Raw genomic sequence first — 16,734 nt, 5'->3', positions numbered from 1 at the left:
AATAGCAACCAACGTGCTTAAAAAATAATCAACTTACCGAGACACTCCTGTTGGCAACGTGCTGATCTCATGCAGGCCCTGTTCACTGAGGACATGGAGAGGAAACAGCCATCAGGTGGATGAAATACAAGGGAAACAGATAATACATATGAATGACTATGCATGGTCCAGTCATATGCAAACCTGGGTTAAGGAATGTGGTCTAAGGGCAGTGCAACATACTACCATGAAGGGGCAATGACGCTAGGAAGAAGGAAGCCAGAGACAGGGCCAGCAGAAGCTGGGAGTGCTGTGGAAGCAACATGCTCTACCCTCACAGATCACCTCGCATTGCTTGTGGGAGCCTCCATTCTGGCCAGATACTCACTACAGAGTTTACAGGCTCCAGAGAAAAGTAGAGAGGGACGATGGAGGGGAGCTAAAGGAAAAAGGACCTCACGGCCCTGTTCCCCTTCCAAATACATAATATAAACACACACAGTCTGGCTCATGCTGAGGAGACCACAGTCAGGAACTTGAGTTAGATGGCAGCTGCCCTCATTTTATCTAGCGCAGCAAAATAAATATGCCGTGGGAAGTGCTACGTGCCACATATAAACTAGGTGACAGATTTGAAAATGACATTTTAACTGCTGCATGAGGTAAAATAGTTGTTCTGTCAGCTACCAGCTGCATTGCTGTGAAGTGCAGATATTTGTCTATAAATGGTCTGCCTGAGCTTGTCTCTCAACTACTTCCATTGTTTCCTTCACTAGCTCCAAACTTCATGCTGTCCCATGTGCCTGAACAGCCTGCTAACCACAACTACCCACCTCCTTCCTCCCTCAGAGACCTGTAGTAAATGTACGTGGAGGAAATGCTTCAGAGTACCATACATTTGATTTTGCATCCACACCCAATCCATGTATGATGTTTTGCAGCAACTTTATTAACAAACAAGACTTTGCACTTGTACATCACTTCTGTCCAAGAATCCAAAAGTGTAGATCATTAATTATGCTGCCTGTGAGGTATATATCATCATCCTCATTTTCAAAGGAGAAAATTAAGTACAGAGAGTTAAAGCGACTTGCTCTGTAGCTTTGGGCAAGTGAGTGATAGAAAAAGCAATATAATTCACCTCTCCTCATTCAGTCTTCTGCTCTATCAACTACATCACACTCTTGCTTTAGAATGTACATTCTTTGGGGCAGGAACTCTGATTTGTGCTGCACAATTATTTACTGTACAGCACTGTGCACATTTGCATGCCCAGAGTCTAACCTATATAATGGTGAGAAAAGTGATATTTAATGAACCGTGTATTGCACATCATGACGTGTTTATGAGGACTGCCAAAGCAGTAATCCTGAAAGACCTGTGCAATACAGTACAGAGATTTAGTGAAGAAAAGGGCATTATATGAACTCTGTCCTGCTTGCCAGATTTTCATAATGGCAGCTGGGGACTCCCCCACCCAGACCCCCCTCAAACAGAAGTAGAACAAGTGAAAATGGCCAGGTTTCAGAGTGGTAGCCGTATTAATCTGTATCAGCAAAAAGAACAAGGAGTACTTGTGGCACCTTAGAGACTAACAAATTTATTTGAGCATAAGCTTTCGTGGGCTAAAACCCACTTCATCGGATGCATGCAGTGGAAAATACAGTAGGAAGACTGATACACAACATGAAAAAATGGGTGTTGCTATACACACTATAACAAGAGTGATCAATTAAGGTGAGCTATTATCAGGAGGAGAAAAAAAAATCTTTTGTAGTGATAATCAGGATGGCTCATTTCCAACAGCTGACAAGAAGGTCAGAGTAACAGTGGGGAGGGGGGGCAGGGGCGGAAAATCAGGATGGGAAATAGTTTTAACTTTGTGTAATGACCCATCCACTCCCAGTCTTTATTCAAGTCTAATTTAATGGTGTCCAGTTTGCAAGTTAATTCCAATTCAGCAGTCTCTCATTGGAGTCTGGTTTTGAAGTTTTTTTGTTGTAATATTGCGACTTTTAGGTCTGTAATCGAGTGACCAGGGAGATTGAAGTGTTCTGCAACTGGGTTTTGAATGTTACAATTCTTGACGTCTGATTTGTGTCCATTTATTCTTTTACGTAGAGACTGTCTGGTTTGGCCAATGTACATGGCAGAGCGGCATTGCTGACACATGATGGCATATATCACATTGGTAGATGTGCAGGTGAATGAGCCTCTGATAGTGCGGCTGATGTGATTAGGCCCTATGATGGTGTCCCCTGAATAGATATGTGGGCAGAGTTGGCAACGGGCTTTGTTGCAATAGGTTCCTGGGTTAGTGTTTTTGTTGTGTGGTATGTGGTTGCTGGTGAGTATTTGCTTCAGGTTGGGGGGCCATCTGTAAGCAAGGACTGGCCTGCCTCCCAAAATCTGAGAGAGTGAAGGATCGTCCTTCAGGATAGGTTGTAGATCCTTGACGATGCGTTGGAGAGGTTTTAGTTGGGGGCTGAAGGTGACAGCTAGTGGCGTTCTGTTACTTTCTTTGTTGGGCCTGTCCTGTAGTAGGTGACTTCTGGGTATTCTTCTGGCTTTGTCAATCTGTTTCTTCACTTCAGCAGGTGGGTATTGTAGTTGTAAGAACACTTGATAGAGCTCTTGTAGGTGTTTGTCTCTGTCTGAGGGGTTGGAGCAAATGCGGTTGTATCGTAGAGCTTGGCTGTAGACGATGGATCGTGTGGTGTGGTCTGGATGAAAGCTGGAGGCATGTAGGTAAGTATAGCAGTCAGTAGGTTTCCGGTATAGGGTGGTGGTTATGTGACCATCGCTTATTAGCACTATAGTGTTCAGGAAGTGGATCTCTTGCGTGGACTGGTCCAGGCTGAGGTTGATGCTGGGATGGAAATTGTTGAAATCATAGTGGAATTCCTCAAGGGCTTCTTTTCCATGGGTCCAGATGATGAAGATGTCATCAATATAGCGCAAGTAGAGTAGGGGCATTAGGGGACGAGAGCTGAAGAAGCGTTGTTCAGCCATAAAAATGTTGGCATGCTGTGGGGCCATGCGGGTACCCATAGCAGTGCCGCTGACTTGAAGGTATACATTGTCCCCAAATGTGAACTAGTCAGGGGTGAGGACAAAGTCACAAAGTTCAGCCACCAGGTTTGCCGTGACATCATCGGGGATATCATTCCTGACGGCCTGTAGTCCATCTTTGTGTGGAATGTTGGTGTAGAGGGCTTCTACATCCATAGTGGCCAGCATGGGGTTTTCTGGAAGATCACCGATGGATTTTAGTTTCCTCAGGAAGTCAGTGGTGCCTCGAAGATAGCCAGGAGTGCTGGTAGCGTACAGCCTGAGGAGGGAGTCTACATAGCCAAACAATCCTGCTGTCAGGGTGCCAATGCCTGAGATGATGGGGCGTCCAGGATTTCCAGGTTTATGGATCTTGGGTAGCAGATAGAATACCCCTGGTTGCGGTTCTAGGGGTGTGTCTGTGCAGATTTGTTCTTGTGCTTTTTCACGGAGTTTCTTGAGCAGATGGTGTAGTTTCTTTTAATAACCCTCAGTGGGATCAGAGGTAATGACTTGTAGAATGTGGTGTTAGAGAGCTGCCTAGCAGCCTCTTGTTCATATTCCGACCTATTCATGATGAGGGGCCTTCAATTTATTTCTAAAAATTATGTATTTATTAAGTTCTCTGGATACAGCTGTACTTTCTTTCCTTTCTGTTATTACTCTATCACCCACTCCGAAATGGGAACTGTGAAGCTTTAACAAACAGACTGAAAGGTCAGCTACTTTCATGGCTTCTCTAAGTGCTTCTAGTGAAATGCTATTTAGTAACATCCTGGAGCAATGATTTCTCAGTGAATCAGGACAGAAAACTCTCTGCACGTCCCATAACAAGAGTAAAGTAAGTGGAATTATTCCCTCAACCACACCAGTGCTGGGCACCTTGGTGCTGCACCTGGATTAATTTTCTGTAACCAATACCTATCTAGTCTAGTACATGAACAGCAGATGTAAAATTCCATAAAGGGAAATATTTACAATTTTTGAAAGAAATAATAAATGACTGGCCAAGTATCCTAAGAATTAGCTCTACAACCCAACTCTGAGGAACTGCCCATTAAGGAAACTCCTTTGACCCCAAACAAATCTCCATTCCAAAGTCTGTAATTTAATGATTGGATGACACATGCAGACACACAAGGAATAAGCATATCCTGGGAATGAGCTCTCCATGTCACACTGGAAGATCATCAATGGCCTGAAGAACTTGATTACACAGCCCCACTATCAGTCTGACGGTGATACCTACTAACAGCTACAATTCTTCAGCCGTCATGGTAAAAAGTGTTTGATCTGCCATCCCTGCTACTTGCACTAAACACGGGACAGATGTAGCCTGGAATTTTGACTGCATCTGGATCTGCCCTTACATCAAGAAGTTTGGGATTTCAAGTTGCAACTTCCAAAACAGTTTATATTAGGGATCATTCCAGATAAATATGTTAACAAGGGAGAATTGACAATACATACACAGCAACCTAACTTTGTTGGGAAGGAAAAACAGGTTTTAAATCTAGGGACCATCATCATCACCATTAACATACTGACCAAAGTATTAAAAATATACCTAACAGTTTACTTGATTCTGCTCCTGTTCTCAGTTGAAAAGCAAAGAAATTCTTCAGTGTGGAGACGCCCCCAAACACACGCTAGTTTTGGATTACAAATCTCCAAATATACCCAACCTAACACCTTATCCCCATGTTACAAACCTGAAGCATAGAAACAACATTGTCATGGCAAAAGAATAAAGAGGATGAGAGAAAGCTGTGTGCGTTGATCCTACTTCCTTTGCACAGATCCAAAACCATTATGTATAACCGACCAATTATGTTACAAAGCCCCACTGTTCTTTCCTACTGGTTTGTACAAACCCAACAAAACAATTAAAACAAATGAAAAAAGATTTGGACTTTACTGAATATAAAATCTGTTTGGGATCAAAGAGTTGAGTCTGGACATCATATTTTGTACTGAAAATTCTTTCCACAGATATAGCAATTAGAAATGCAGAAGACCCATCTACTCCATCCCACCATGGGCTGGGGGAGGAGAAAGTAACACAATGAGGGTAGCGAAGCCAGCATTATACTCACTCTATCACTCTTGGCTCTGGAGCTTTGCGTTCCACCTGATAGGCATCAAGAAAACCAGATAAGTACGTACACCAATGGGCTGACATGCCTCAGCTATACAGGGCTGAACTCCTAGCCCTGTGGTGATTGTGTAGATATCAAAACCTTCACAGGAGCTTTGATCCTAGTCCAGCTCCCACCTCCAATTTGGGATTTCAACACCTGCCTGCCCCTCAGTTCTGAAATGCTAATCAACACACAGATATATTCTCTGGCAGTTTTGAAATGGTGACAGTGTTACTCAAACAACCACCAGCAGCTAGTACTTCTTTGGAGTCACCTGCTAATTACAGCAAGTAGGGCTAGCTAGAGGAGATCTGGTTTGCTCATATAGCTGCTGGTCACCCACTGAGACTGGAGAATCACTTTCCCTGCCTTCACAGATTAAAAATCAGAAGCGACTCCCTGGAGGGAGGGGCTGAGCAATTCTCCAGTTTCAGACAAGCAGCAAAAAAATATAAAGACAGACTGGGCAGCAAGAGTTACTCGTCTAAAATCTCCTGCATAGCTTGGGATGGTTGTCTCCTGTGAAAGCCAGAAGTGGTTTAATCTTTACCATTGCAACAGAAAGGAAGGGGAGGGGGAACGGGCGCTAACTTTTGTTTTTGCCGGTGGAGGCGTTCCGTCTTCCGGTTTCACTGTGAGCCACAAACATGCTACTGCCACCTATTGGTGGCTCATGGGTACTGAGCACCCCCCTATTTTTTTTGAATGGGTGCTTAAGCCCCAGAGCACCCATGTAGTCGGCACCTACATAGTAGGGCTTAGGTCTAGAATGGACGTCATCAACAACCATGCTGTCCTGATAATCATTTCATTGTCTCAGTGAGACCAGCTTCTCTCCCTCAAGTAAATGTCGCTCTTGGAGGGCCCATTCAGCTATACCGTTTTCAGTTTGCCTCATCATAGTAAACCTCCTTCCATGTGAGGAAAGCAGGATGTAGTCCCATTCAGAGAGCATGTTGGCACAGTTACAAGAAAAAAGTGAGGCACTGCCTTTTCAGTCTTACAGGGCTAAGCAACCAAACTCACTTCCCATTGGGGTGAGCACATTACCCTGTAATCCCCTGGTATACCAAGGGGTAATGGTTGAAACTTGGATCTGACACTCCTCCGCCCATCAGAAATCAGGGGTTGACTATGCTGCCAACGAAGCATTCCTAGCAGGAGCAATAGGCAGAGCTAATTCTTCTGGCTTTAGACCAGAGTATTTTATTTGCTTCTGCTGAACAAAGTGGCACTGATTGGTAGAATAAAAATCAAAATATTTTGGGCCAGTTAAGATGGTCCTAGCTTTCTGTAAGCCACACATGCAATGTGTTTGTGAAGTGTGTGTTCTAGAGGCCCCAAAAGCTTGGACTGAGATATTAGTATTCTTGAACTACACCTCATAAGACCAACTAATTTTAAAAATAAGCTGTTCTTCCACTTAACAAAAAGATGAGATGACAGGACACCCATCTACATTTTTACCTCTGCTGGTTCTTTAAACACAAATTGTCTTTTGGGTGGAAGCTGCTCTCTTCTCATCCAGGTCTGATCAGTGCCCACTGACACAAGGTTCCTGGCCGCAGAAGCCCCAGGAGCTAAGGCAAAGAAAAGATCAGGCTCAAGCAAACTAGTGGGATCAGCGAAATGAACATCTCACTATGTGGCAAACCCAATATTCTTGTAAGAGACAACTAACGGAATCACTGTTCAGTTTGCAAGGTTTCCCCCCTTACGCCAAAGTTTTAAAAAAGAGCAAGGGAAGAGTCAGACATGTCTTTAATAATCGTTAAAAGCACCTAAAATCTAGGACAGGAGCATTTTTAACTAATTTATAAACTGAAGTAAATAAAAATTGTTTCAACCCAATTGACAAAAGTGAGTCATTTAAAATCATCGTGGCCATTGTTTGTGTTAGACTATGGTAAGGTAGAAGAGGCTTTCCACCAAAGAGCTCACCCCCCTGGTGCTGAAAATATGAGTGGTGTGGCTTCAGGGAATATTATGATTCTACTCAAAAGATATTTAGGAAATGTGTTTACTACATACCCAAAAAAATCTACACACCAGGGGGCTGAATTAAGGGGATACAGTCAACTTTAATTCCAGCATTTCTTATCTTCTGAGCACTTCAGTTTGCAATGCTCTTAACAGTTTTGTATGTGTAATTTTCTAAGATAAAAAAACAAACAAACTAAAAAAAGATAATTCCATCACAGTCTGGAAGTATAATGTAGTAAAATCTCATCCTATGGGCAAGTTAGTGATAGCAAGGTAAGGGAGGTGTCATTTTAATTCTGTAGATTTTTACCTATCAAATGACACTTCCCTTACCTTTCTGTCATTAACTGGCCCACAGAATTACACATGCTCCCACACTTCATGTAGAAAGATACTGAGCACCCCCACTCTGGTACTGGTCATCAGCAAGACTGGAACCCAGATACCCAGCACAGACCACTACAATTTGTGCTACAGGAGAAACTGGTAACAAGCTGTGATCCTCGGTATGAATCAACCACTAGTGGAAGACAATATACATTGAGGTGACTTACATAATTAGTTTTTTGCAAGCATAGGAATACTGGGAATCAGGCATCCTGGATTCTATTTCTGGCTCTGGAGAGGAGTATGGACAACAATTATGGAGAGCACAGCCAAACACAGATTTGGCACATCATTCTAAAAGGCAAAGTGGCTGTGAAGTAGACTTGGGTCTACCATTTTGGAGACCTGAATTCTACTCCCAGCTTTGAAGTGCCCTTGTGCAACCTCTCAGTCATCCCATCTTGAATCTGGGGAAATAGATTTGTCTGCTTGCTAAGACAGCGATACAAGGACTTTCTTGATAACAACGAGTGTGAGGAGCATGGAATTATTAACTATTAATTAATTAGTTAATTATTAATTATTAACTAGTCAATGGAAGGTCTCCTCCTGCACACCTTCCCCTAGGCCAAACGGCATTTTGTTGTTGCTGCTGCATTGTCCACCAAGGCAGGATCTCTAGCTCTATGCTTAGTATCCACAAAGCTCAGTGGAGGTAGGGAGCAGCCTCAATGCAGACAGAATGTATAGAGATTTTAAAAGAAAGTCTATAACAAGTCCTACATGTGCAAATGGAGACTTTCCCTTGCTTCTAAGTCTGCAAATCTCAGTACATATCTACAGGGGTAGCAAACAGACCTCTCTCTCACCTCAGGACTATTACCTTACCAAATTTCAAGTTCTTATTAAAAGCATGAAAATACTAGAGCGCCTCAAATAAATGGCTGGGAAAAAAAAATTAACACTGGCAAAACTACCCTACCTGTTTTCCCTAACTTCTTTCTCAGAATGGATGAACCATTGTTCTGAAATTTAAAGATAGATAAGTAAATAAATAAAATCCGCAAGAGGCAGAGGGCAAGCACGGAAAGTTTCAGTCTTAGTGTTACAAGGTGGCAAAGTTATGTACTAGAAAAAATACGGACTTCTAATGCAAAGCATTACACAACCCAACTACAGGTGTTCCTATCAGCTCTCCCTAGAATACTAAATGTCTGGGTCACAGATGAGCAGTACGTCTTTATATAATTCATTTCCTCAAAGCAGCTCAACTCAGCTAAACTATAGTATCAATTCCAATGGAAATTATAGCTCTCTCCGATATTCCAGCTGGGCTATTTGAATCAAATGATGCGTCCAGGATCACACAAGAAATCAAATTCATTCAGGATTAGAATATCTCTATAAAATATTAGGAAAAACTTAAATAATTAAAATTATTTTAAAAAAAGACAGGAGTAAAAAGATTAACATAACCAGGAACACAAAGAAACACACAATATCTTGCCTGCATGTGAGGCTGCTCTGCTCTTAACAGGTCCAGCCCAGCCACCCTGTACTCTGGCTCTCCGTCTTTTATCTTCCATGCTTTTTCACAGCATCTTTCAGCACCTTAGACTGTGTTTCACCTCTCCCCTGTGTTTCAAACATAAGAAACAAGTTGGTTAGGCATTTTAGAGCCAAGTATTAAAATATTAACAGAGTTTATGGAAACACTTTTCTAGTGAGCTGGTGCATTACACGTTATGGACTTTGTCACTTGCCTTACCCCCACAGGTTAATTTGTTCCAAGGCTTGCCAGGGCTGAGCCCCCACACCTCTAACCTTGACAGTTCATAGCCCCAGCACCTCTGGGCTTGCTGCATCAGTTATGAATGTAAAAAAAATTGCTTGAACCCTAGCACCTAATTTTCTTGAGCCCTGGTACCTCTTTCATTACAAATTAAGCACGGCTTACCTCCCAACAAAACCTGCGCAGGCAGACCTCAGTAAGTAATTCTGATTTCCTAAAATGTCCCTTTCCTCACTCTTTACTCATTTCCTTACACTCTTCCCTAGCCCTGCTTTCTAATCCATAAACTCTACAGGGAGATGACCTATTCATCCCCACAATGGGGGAAGAAGGGGATTTTATATCTGAGTAGTGTACTATGCATGTCCAGACATTCCACACCTTTTCTAGACAGAAAGCAAGCCAGGCATCTGTTTCAAACATGTGGCCATGAAAGCCTTCCTTTAGGTTAGTACATTTTGCAAACCGGCTAGCTGTGTCAGAATATCCTATAAACAGAATTTATGCTGCCCTTACAGATGTTACTTAGCACCACCAGTCTAATGACATCTATGTTGCCATAGTAACTAGAGTACCTCCTCAGAGACGAAAAAGAAATATGAGGAGGGAGTGAATACACAATGCTAAATAAAACCAACAAATGGCTGGGCAATAGGCCGTGCCTATGTTTAACTGCACAGTTAGTTTTACTTAACTCGCCCTAGTTTTACTATGCAGCACCCAGAGCACCAGAGAGGCTAAGTGGGCCCATCTGTGCATGCGTAGAAGAGTGTTTGCTTTCATGTGCATGGAGGAGGAAAGTGAGTGTGTCTGTGCACGCCCAGGTGCAAGGGAGTGGTGGTTAGTGGAGGGGAGCATTGGAAGGGAGAAGTAGTTGTGAGCCTATTGGGGGCAAAGGGGAGGTTATGTATGTGTCTATGCATGAGGGGGCGGAGAAGAGGGAATAAGTACTGGTGGAAGTGTGAAAGCATCCATGGGCAGTGGCATTAGAAGAATTTGTATAGTGGGGGTTCTGAAAGCCATTAAAAAAATCTGTAAACCTAGTATATGATGGAAACCACTTCCAGCTAGGAGGTGCTCCCACAGCCCCAGTTCCAGCATCTCTGTGTGTGTGTGTGGGGGGGGGGGGGGGTGAGAAGAAAGGAAATGAAGGGAATTGTGTGTACAGGTGAGGAGGAAAATAGGGCAGGAGTGTGAAAGGAGGTGTGTGGGGGTTGCAGAAAAGTGCATGCGGCGGTGGGGAGGGGTGCAGAGGAGAGTGGGCATGGGGTGACAGGGGTGTGTGCGCAGCAGAATTTGTGCGTGGGGCAGTAGGGCAGGGTGCAGCGGAGAAGGAAGTGCAACAGAGGAAGGGGTGCGTGGGGTGCAGCAGAAGAGGGGGTGCGTGGGGTGGTGGCAAGGGGTGCAGAGGAGGGGTTGCTTGGGGCAGCCTGGGGGTGCAGCGGAGGGGGGATGCATGGGGGGTGCAGTGGAGAAGGGTGTGCATGGGGGTGTGGGCAGCCGATGGTGGTGGTGAGGGGTGCAGGGGGAGGGGTACGTGGGGCGGCGTGGGGGGTGCACCAGAGAAGGTAGTGAGGCGGGGGTGCGTGGGGCAGCGCAGGGGGTGCAGCAGAGGGGGTGCGTGGGATGGCAGTGAGGGGTGCAGAGGAGGGGGTGCGTGGGGCAGCCGGGGGGGGGGGTGCAGCGGAGGGGGGATGAATGGCGGGTGCGCGGGGCGGCGGGGGTGGTTACAGGTCTGTCATCACGAGTTTTGGGGGCGCAGCGCTGGATGAGCGCGGCGTGACGCTGAAGTAGCGAGGCCCGCCAAGCCCTTGCCGAGCCGGGCCCCAGCTCCACCCGCCTTTGCTCCCTTCAGGGTTTTGCGGTTTCCCGCAGGGAGGTGCCCCCAGTCCGCGCCCACCGAGGGGCGGCATCTGTCCCCCCGACCCCCACTAGGGACAGCGCCCGCGGCCGGCTGGGCGCGGGGTTAGCGCGGCGGCGCCTCACCCTGCCCAGCTCCGCGGGGATCCCAGCGCAGCGCAGCGCCGGGGCCTGTCCCAGCCCCGCTCCGCCCGGAAGCTGCTGCTGCCGCCGCCGCTTCCCGGACCACCAGGCGCCGCTTCCCCGCGCACCGCTTCCGCCCTGCCCAGGGCCCGACCTTAACCGGCGGCGGCGGCTCGGCCCCTCCCAGGGCCGGGGCTGAGGCGACTCTCGAGTGGCCAGCCGGGGCCAGTCAGGCGCCCTGAGCCGCTGCTGGGGCCTCAGAGGCAGCTCTTCCCTGCGCCCACACCCCTGCAGCCATAGGGCACCCACGCCCTCCCGCCCCCTCTTTCAATGAAGCCGCTTCTCCCGTCACACCCCGCTGGCGCTGCGGGAGGCTAGAGGCGGGCTGCGGCCGCGGGCGGTACCGGGCAGCAGTGCCCGGTTACAAGCCGGGTTCCCAGTGCTCTTTACTGGGGGAAACCACCCACAATTCTCCCCTAAACCCCCCCCCCGGTAGAGCGGAAACGGGACGTTCGTTTCCCCAGCCGCAGAACGGCGGGTTTTAGTGTTGTACAGCAGGGGCCCCTGTAGCCACGTTTCCAGTACCCAGCCCCCACCCACCCGGGCTGACAGGGGCCTCTCTCAGGCAGCTGGTGGTTCCATTCATCAGGATAAGGGAGGCTCGGATAAATAGGGTTCTGCTGTATAGATTTTTATTTTTTCACAAAATGTAAAGATGCTCCGTAAAAATTCACAGCCACGGTTTTCAGTCGCAAACGGATTTCTGTGATCCCTAGTTATAACTAGGGCCCTACCCAATTCACAGCTATGAAACACACATCACAAATAGTGAAAGCTGGTCTTTTGTGTGCTTTTATACTATACTTCACAGAGGGAGACCAGGATTTCTCAAATTAGGGGTCCTGACCCAAAAGGGTTCATAGTATTGCCACCCTTACTTCTGCACTGCCTGCAGAGCTGGACACCCAGCTCTGAAGGTAAGGCCCTGCCCGCAGCAGCACAGAAGTAAGGGTGGTAATACCATACCATGCCATCCTTAGTTCTGTGGGGCTGCTGAGGGCAGCTCTGCCTTCAGAGCTGGGCTCCTGGCCAGTAGGTGCCATGCTCCAGCTGCGAAGGCAGCAGGGCCACCCGCATCAGCACAGAAGTAAGGGTTGTATTACTGCAAGCCGCCCCCGCCTCCAACCCCTTCATGGGTCAGGACCCCTAACATTACAACACCATGAAATTTCATATTTAAATAGCTGAAATAATGAAATTTACAATTTAAAAAATCCTATGTCCATGAAATTGACCAAAATGGACCATGAATTGGGTAGGGTCCTAGTTATAACTCATTCATTCCACCCCAGTAACCATGATCAACTGGACAGCCCCTGCTACTCCAGCCACATCCATTTCCATAGCCCAGCGACAGAAAAGGAGAGGTGGAATGGACTTCAGGAGGGCCTGAAACTCATCACCCTCACACTCAGCCACAATTATGCTAAAACACACTTATCCGCTGGGGTTGGGATGCTGAAGAAAGAATAGGGTGCCCTAAGCCCTCTAGCTATGGCTGCAGCCTCAATGGTATAGAGCACAGGTTCCCACCTATCAGGTGCCCTACCCCCAACTTCTACTGAACTGGTGCTTTAGCCCCCTAAGTCCGAGCAGCTAATTATCACCTGATCTATGCTAGAGGCTCACCACCTCAGGCAGGGGCCGCTCTTGTTGTTTGTACAGCAATAATCATGCTGCTGGCTACTAAATGCCAATGATTATTTCCAGAAGGCAGTGAGCATGGGGGATTGGGGCCTCAGTACCCCATTTCAAAAGTCCAGAGCTAGAAGTAGTTTCAGTGCTGCTCATGTATTTCCTTTCCCAGTGCTGCCTCAACTAGATAAGCTATTTATGTTCTCCACAGAGGGTTGCAGTTGGGGGGTACTGCAGCCAGTTTTAAGTTTAGACTAACAATAGCCTTGAAGACGTTATTAGCCTCTGTCTCTTTATCCTCCTTTTACAAAGAGGGAAATGATGATCCTGACACATTAGTCATTTGTAAAATGCTTTGAAGATGAGAAAGGGCTGAGTAATGATTCTTCACTATGCCACATGCATGACTATATGCCTACAGATAGAGCACTGACCGCTCACGAAACCCAGAAAGGATGAAAATTGGCCTGCAGAAAAATTAAAGGGTTAGAACAAAGAAATGTGTTTCATGTTGACAGTGGTAATGCTAGTTACATAACCACAGCTCTATTTATATTTTAGAGGAAGGAGGGCTGCGCATTCTACCTAGCACAATGGATTTGGAGAAGAATTCATTCTGATGCAACATTTTGCTGATACTAAAAATATGGTTACACAGCTGGTCCACAACTTGTTCAAAGAGAGGTATTGTACATGTCCATTCTACTTTAGGTGTCCCGGCGCCAGAACTGGATAATTTTTTCCCACTGTGGTACCTGTCGGGACAACACATGCACCCTCTACCCACTTGTGTTGCTTGTCTAGAGAATAATGGGATAGAGCTGCCTTGAGCCATCTCAGTTCCTTCTCACAGCAGAAGCCAATGTACCTAGCAACGATGATGCAAATGAAACAAATAGCAGCAAGGTATACCCTGAATGAACTGACAGAACAGTTTTCAGATGAAGGTAGTCCAAGATAAAATGAATAGCAGCCATGGAAGGAATTCCTCTATCAGGACCAAAATGAAAACCTTTTCCATTTCATAAGGTCTGTATATCTTGTAGAAGACTTTCTGGTATTCAAAGGAACACTCCGAACTGTGGCAATCTAACCACTTAGCATCTGGGCAGTTTGATGCAGACTGACAGGGCTGGGATGCAGTCTGGCCACGACCATGTGAGACTACATTCAGAGTCAAAGGGAGGGGAATTGGATCTCAGAAGTTCAACAGACTGAAAAACTAATGTTGACAAGGCCAGGTTGGTGCTATTAGGATTAGACTGGCATGGTCCTGTCTGATGTTGGCTAATACTCTGGGCACTAAACAGGATTGGGGAAAGCATAAAGAAGCTTGCCCTTTCATAACATCAGAAAGGCACCCCTTATTGACCCAGGGCTGGGGGTCTCCTGTCAAACAGAATCTGTTCTAGCAGGTGGCAAACAGGTCCAACTCTGGTACATTCCACATATAAAAAAAATGGACTTTATGATGCCGGATCTGAGAGAGACTTGTGGTCTCTGATGAATGACCTACTGAGTCTGTCTGCTGGTGAATTCTGAAATCCCAGGAGATTACATGCTTTCAGCAATATCCTGTTCTTCATGCAAAAATTCCGAAGGCCCAATGCATTTTGGCAAAGGGGGTTAGATTTGGCCCTCTCTGTTCATTGAGGTCAAAAATCACCACTGTGCTGTCTGTGAGAATCTGCACAGAGCAGCTGGCTATGTGAAGAAGAAATACTCAACAGGCCAGGCATATAGTCCAAAGCTCCCAGATACTGATGTGACTGGTGAGATCCTGATGTGACCATAGACCCTGAGTTCTTAAATTTCACAGAGGTGCCCCCCAGCATTCAATACCCGGTATTGAAGCATCTGTGACTAGAGCCACTAAGGGAAGAGTCAGAGCAAAGGGAACTCCATGGCATATTCTGGCCAAGTCCATCCACCAGTTCAGGGAGGACAGGAGAGTTGAATGTACATGAGTGAGCATATCCAGCGGATTTCAGGAGGGACTGTTAACTGACTTCAACCACTGCTACGTGATCCAGAGGTAAGCTGAAGTCACGTATGCACAATCTGCATACTGAGTCACGTATGTGGTAAGCTGACATGTCCTAGTAGTCTCAGGCAGTTCCTCATCATTGTGGGGATGCAGTGGCTCTTGGGAGAGGCCAAGTGTCTAGTCAGAGCCAGAGAGACACCCTGAGTCAGCCCCCCTCATGAGACTGGTAAAAACTGATTTGTCTTTGAAGACCCAAGGACTGGAAGAGAGACTGATCCCTCTGCCCCCTTTCTTGCACCTGCTGTCCGGACTGTCCATGGAGCAACCAGTCATCCAGGAATAGATACACTGGGCTGCCCATCTTTCAAAAATGTGCTGCCATCACTGTTGTGCATTTTTTGAGAACTCGGGGGGCAGAAGACAGGCCAAGCAGAAGGTCCATGAACTGATGAATCTCTTCTATTACAAATCTTAAGAACTTCTTGTGACTCTGGCGTATAGCCACATGGAAGCATGCATCCCTCGAGACGAGGGCACCAAACCGGTCATTAGGAGACAGGTCTGAATAGTAGAGGATAGCATAACCATACCTTTTTTCTTCTTCTTTTTTTAAATTGGTTGAGATTTTGCAGGTCCAGAATGGATTTGAGGCATCCCTTGGCCTTTGGTATGATAAAATATTGGGAATAAAATCCCTCCCCTGAAGGCAAGGGGGAACTTTCTGCATGGCCCATAACTGCAACAGAGACTGTACTATTTTAATCAGTATGGGCTTGTGGGACTGGTCACTGGAAAGGGACAGGGAATGGGAGGCATCTATGTGAACTGTAGAGTATATCCCAGTTCCACTGTGTTGGGAACCCACTGGTCTGATGTGATCCAACCCTTAGGAAGTGGAATAGCCTGCTGCCAAAGGGAGAGGAAATCTCCATGAGAGGTTCACTGTCCTCAACCAAGAACTCAAATAGACTGCTTTGAGGTGGAAGAATGTCTAGTGGTAGCAGATGATGGAGAAACATGGGGAGGCAGTCCCTTTTTCTGAGACCTCTGAAATCTCTTGGAGTAATTAGGTTGCCATAGTGGATAAAGGGATCTCTTTACTGGACCGGAGGACGAAAATGCTTCCTCTTCCTCTACAGCAGGGGTATAAATCCCTGAAGTCTTCAGAGTTGTCCTGGAATCTTTTAAGAGTGCAGAGCCTTGTCAGTTTTGCCAGAAAAACTTGGGCCTTCACCAGCAAATCTTCTATCATCTGCAGCACTTCAAGCAGAATTCCTGATCCCTGGAGTCATGAAGCACAATGCATAGTAATGGTCATGGCCATGACTCAGGCTGTTGAGTCTGCATTGTCTAGTGCAGCCTGTAAAGAAGAGTGGAGAACTGGACAATGCTCATTAATTAAGGCCTTAAACTCCTCTTTTGTCTCCTCTGGTAATTTGTCCTGAAATTTGACATTGCATCCAAATGTGAATAGTCATACCTGGCCAGTAATACCTAGTGATTTGCGATTCTAAATTGTAAGCCAGATGAGGAGTAAACTTTTCTTCTAAATAAATCAAGTGTTTTAGCTTCTCTTTCCTTGGGAATGGATTTGTTCATTAGTGTCTTGAATTTTCATTCACAGCCACCATCATCGAGCACCCCGGGTGGGATGTGAATAAAGTTATTCACGTCCTTGATACCTCTTTTCAGGGCACTTATCTGTGGGCACAAAGTCATCTCATTAATAGACAGAGCCATTCGAGCTGGACCAAAAGAATGCAAGATGTCCACAAGCCAAAGAGGATTATCTTGCA

General features: G+C 46.1%; 1 protein-coding gene across 5 annotated transcripts in view; it reads right to left on the bottom strand.

Annotated features, from left to right (window-relative positions):
* ALKBH3 (alkB homolog 3, alpha-ketoglutarate dependent dioxygenase) overlaps positions 1-11,604 on the bottom strand; it is a 58,192-nt gene extending 46,588 nt beyond the window's left edge. The window contains exons 1-5 of one of the 5 annotated variants that reach the window (XM_074957003.1): positions 11,411-11,604; positions 8,989-9,116; positions 6,639-6,751; positions 5,127-5,161; positions 38-85 (exon numbers count right to left, since the gene is read on the bottom strand). In XM_074957003.1, the coding sequence (XP_074813104.1) occupies positions 38-85; positions 5,127-5,161; positions 6,639-6,751; positions 8,989-9,067 (275 nt within the window). In that variant the 5' untranslated portion in view covers positions 9,068-9,116; positions 11,411-11,604. The other 4 variants (XM_074957001.1, XM_074957004.1, XM_074957005.1 and 1 more) reach the window with 4 other exon arrangements.
* Positions 11,605-16,734: the final 5,130 nt, after the last annotated feature.

Source organism: Natator depressus, chromosome 6 (genome assembly GCF_965152275.1).
Source record: "Natator depressus isolate rNatDep1 chromosome 6, rNatDep2.hap1, whole genome shotgun sequence".
NCBI lineage: Eukaryota > Metazoa > Chordata > Testudines > Cheloniidae > Natator > Natator depressus.
This window is presented reverse-complemented; position numbering and strand designations above follow the sequence as displayed.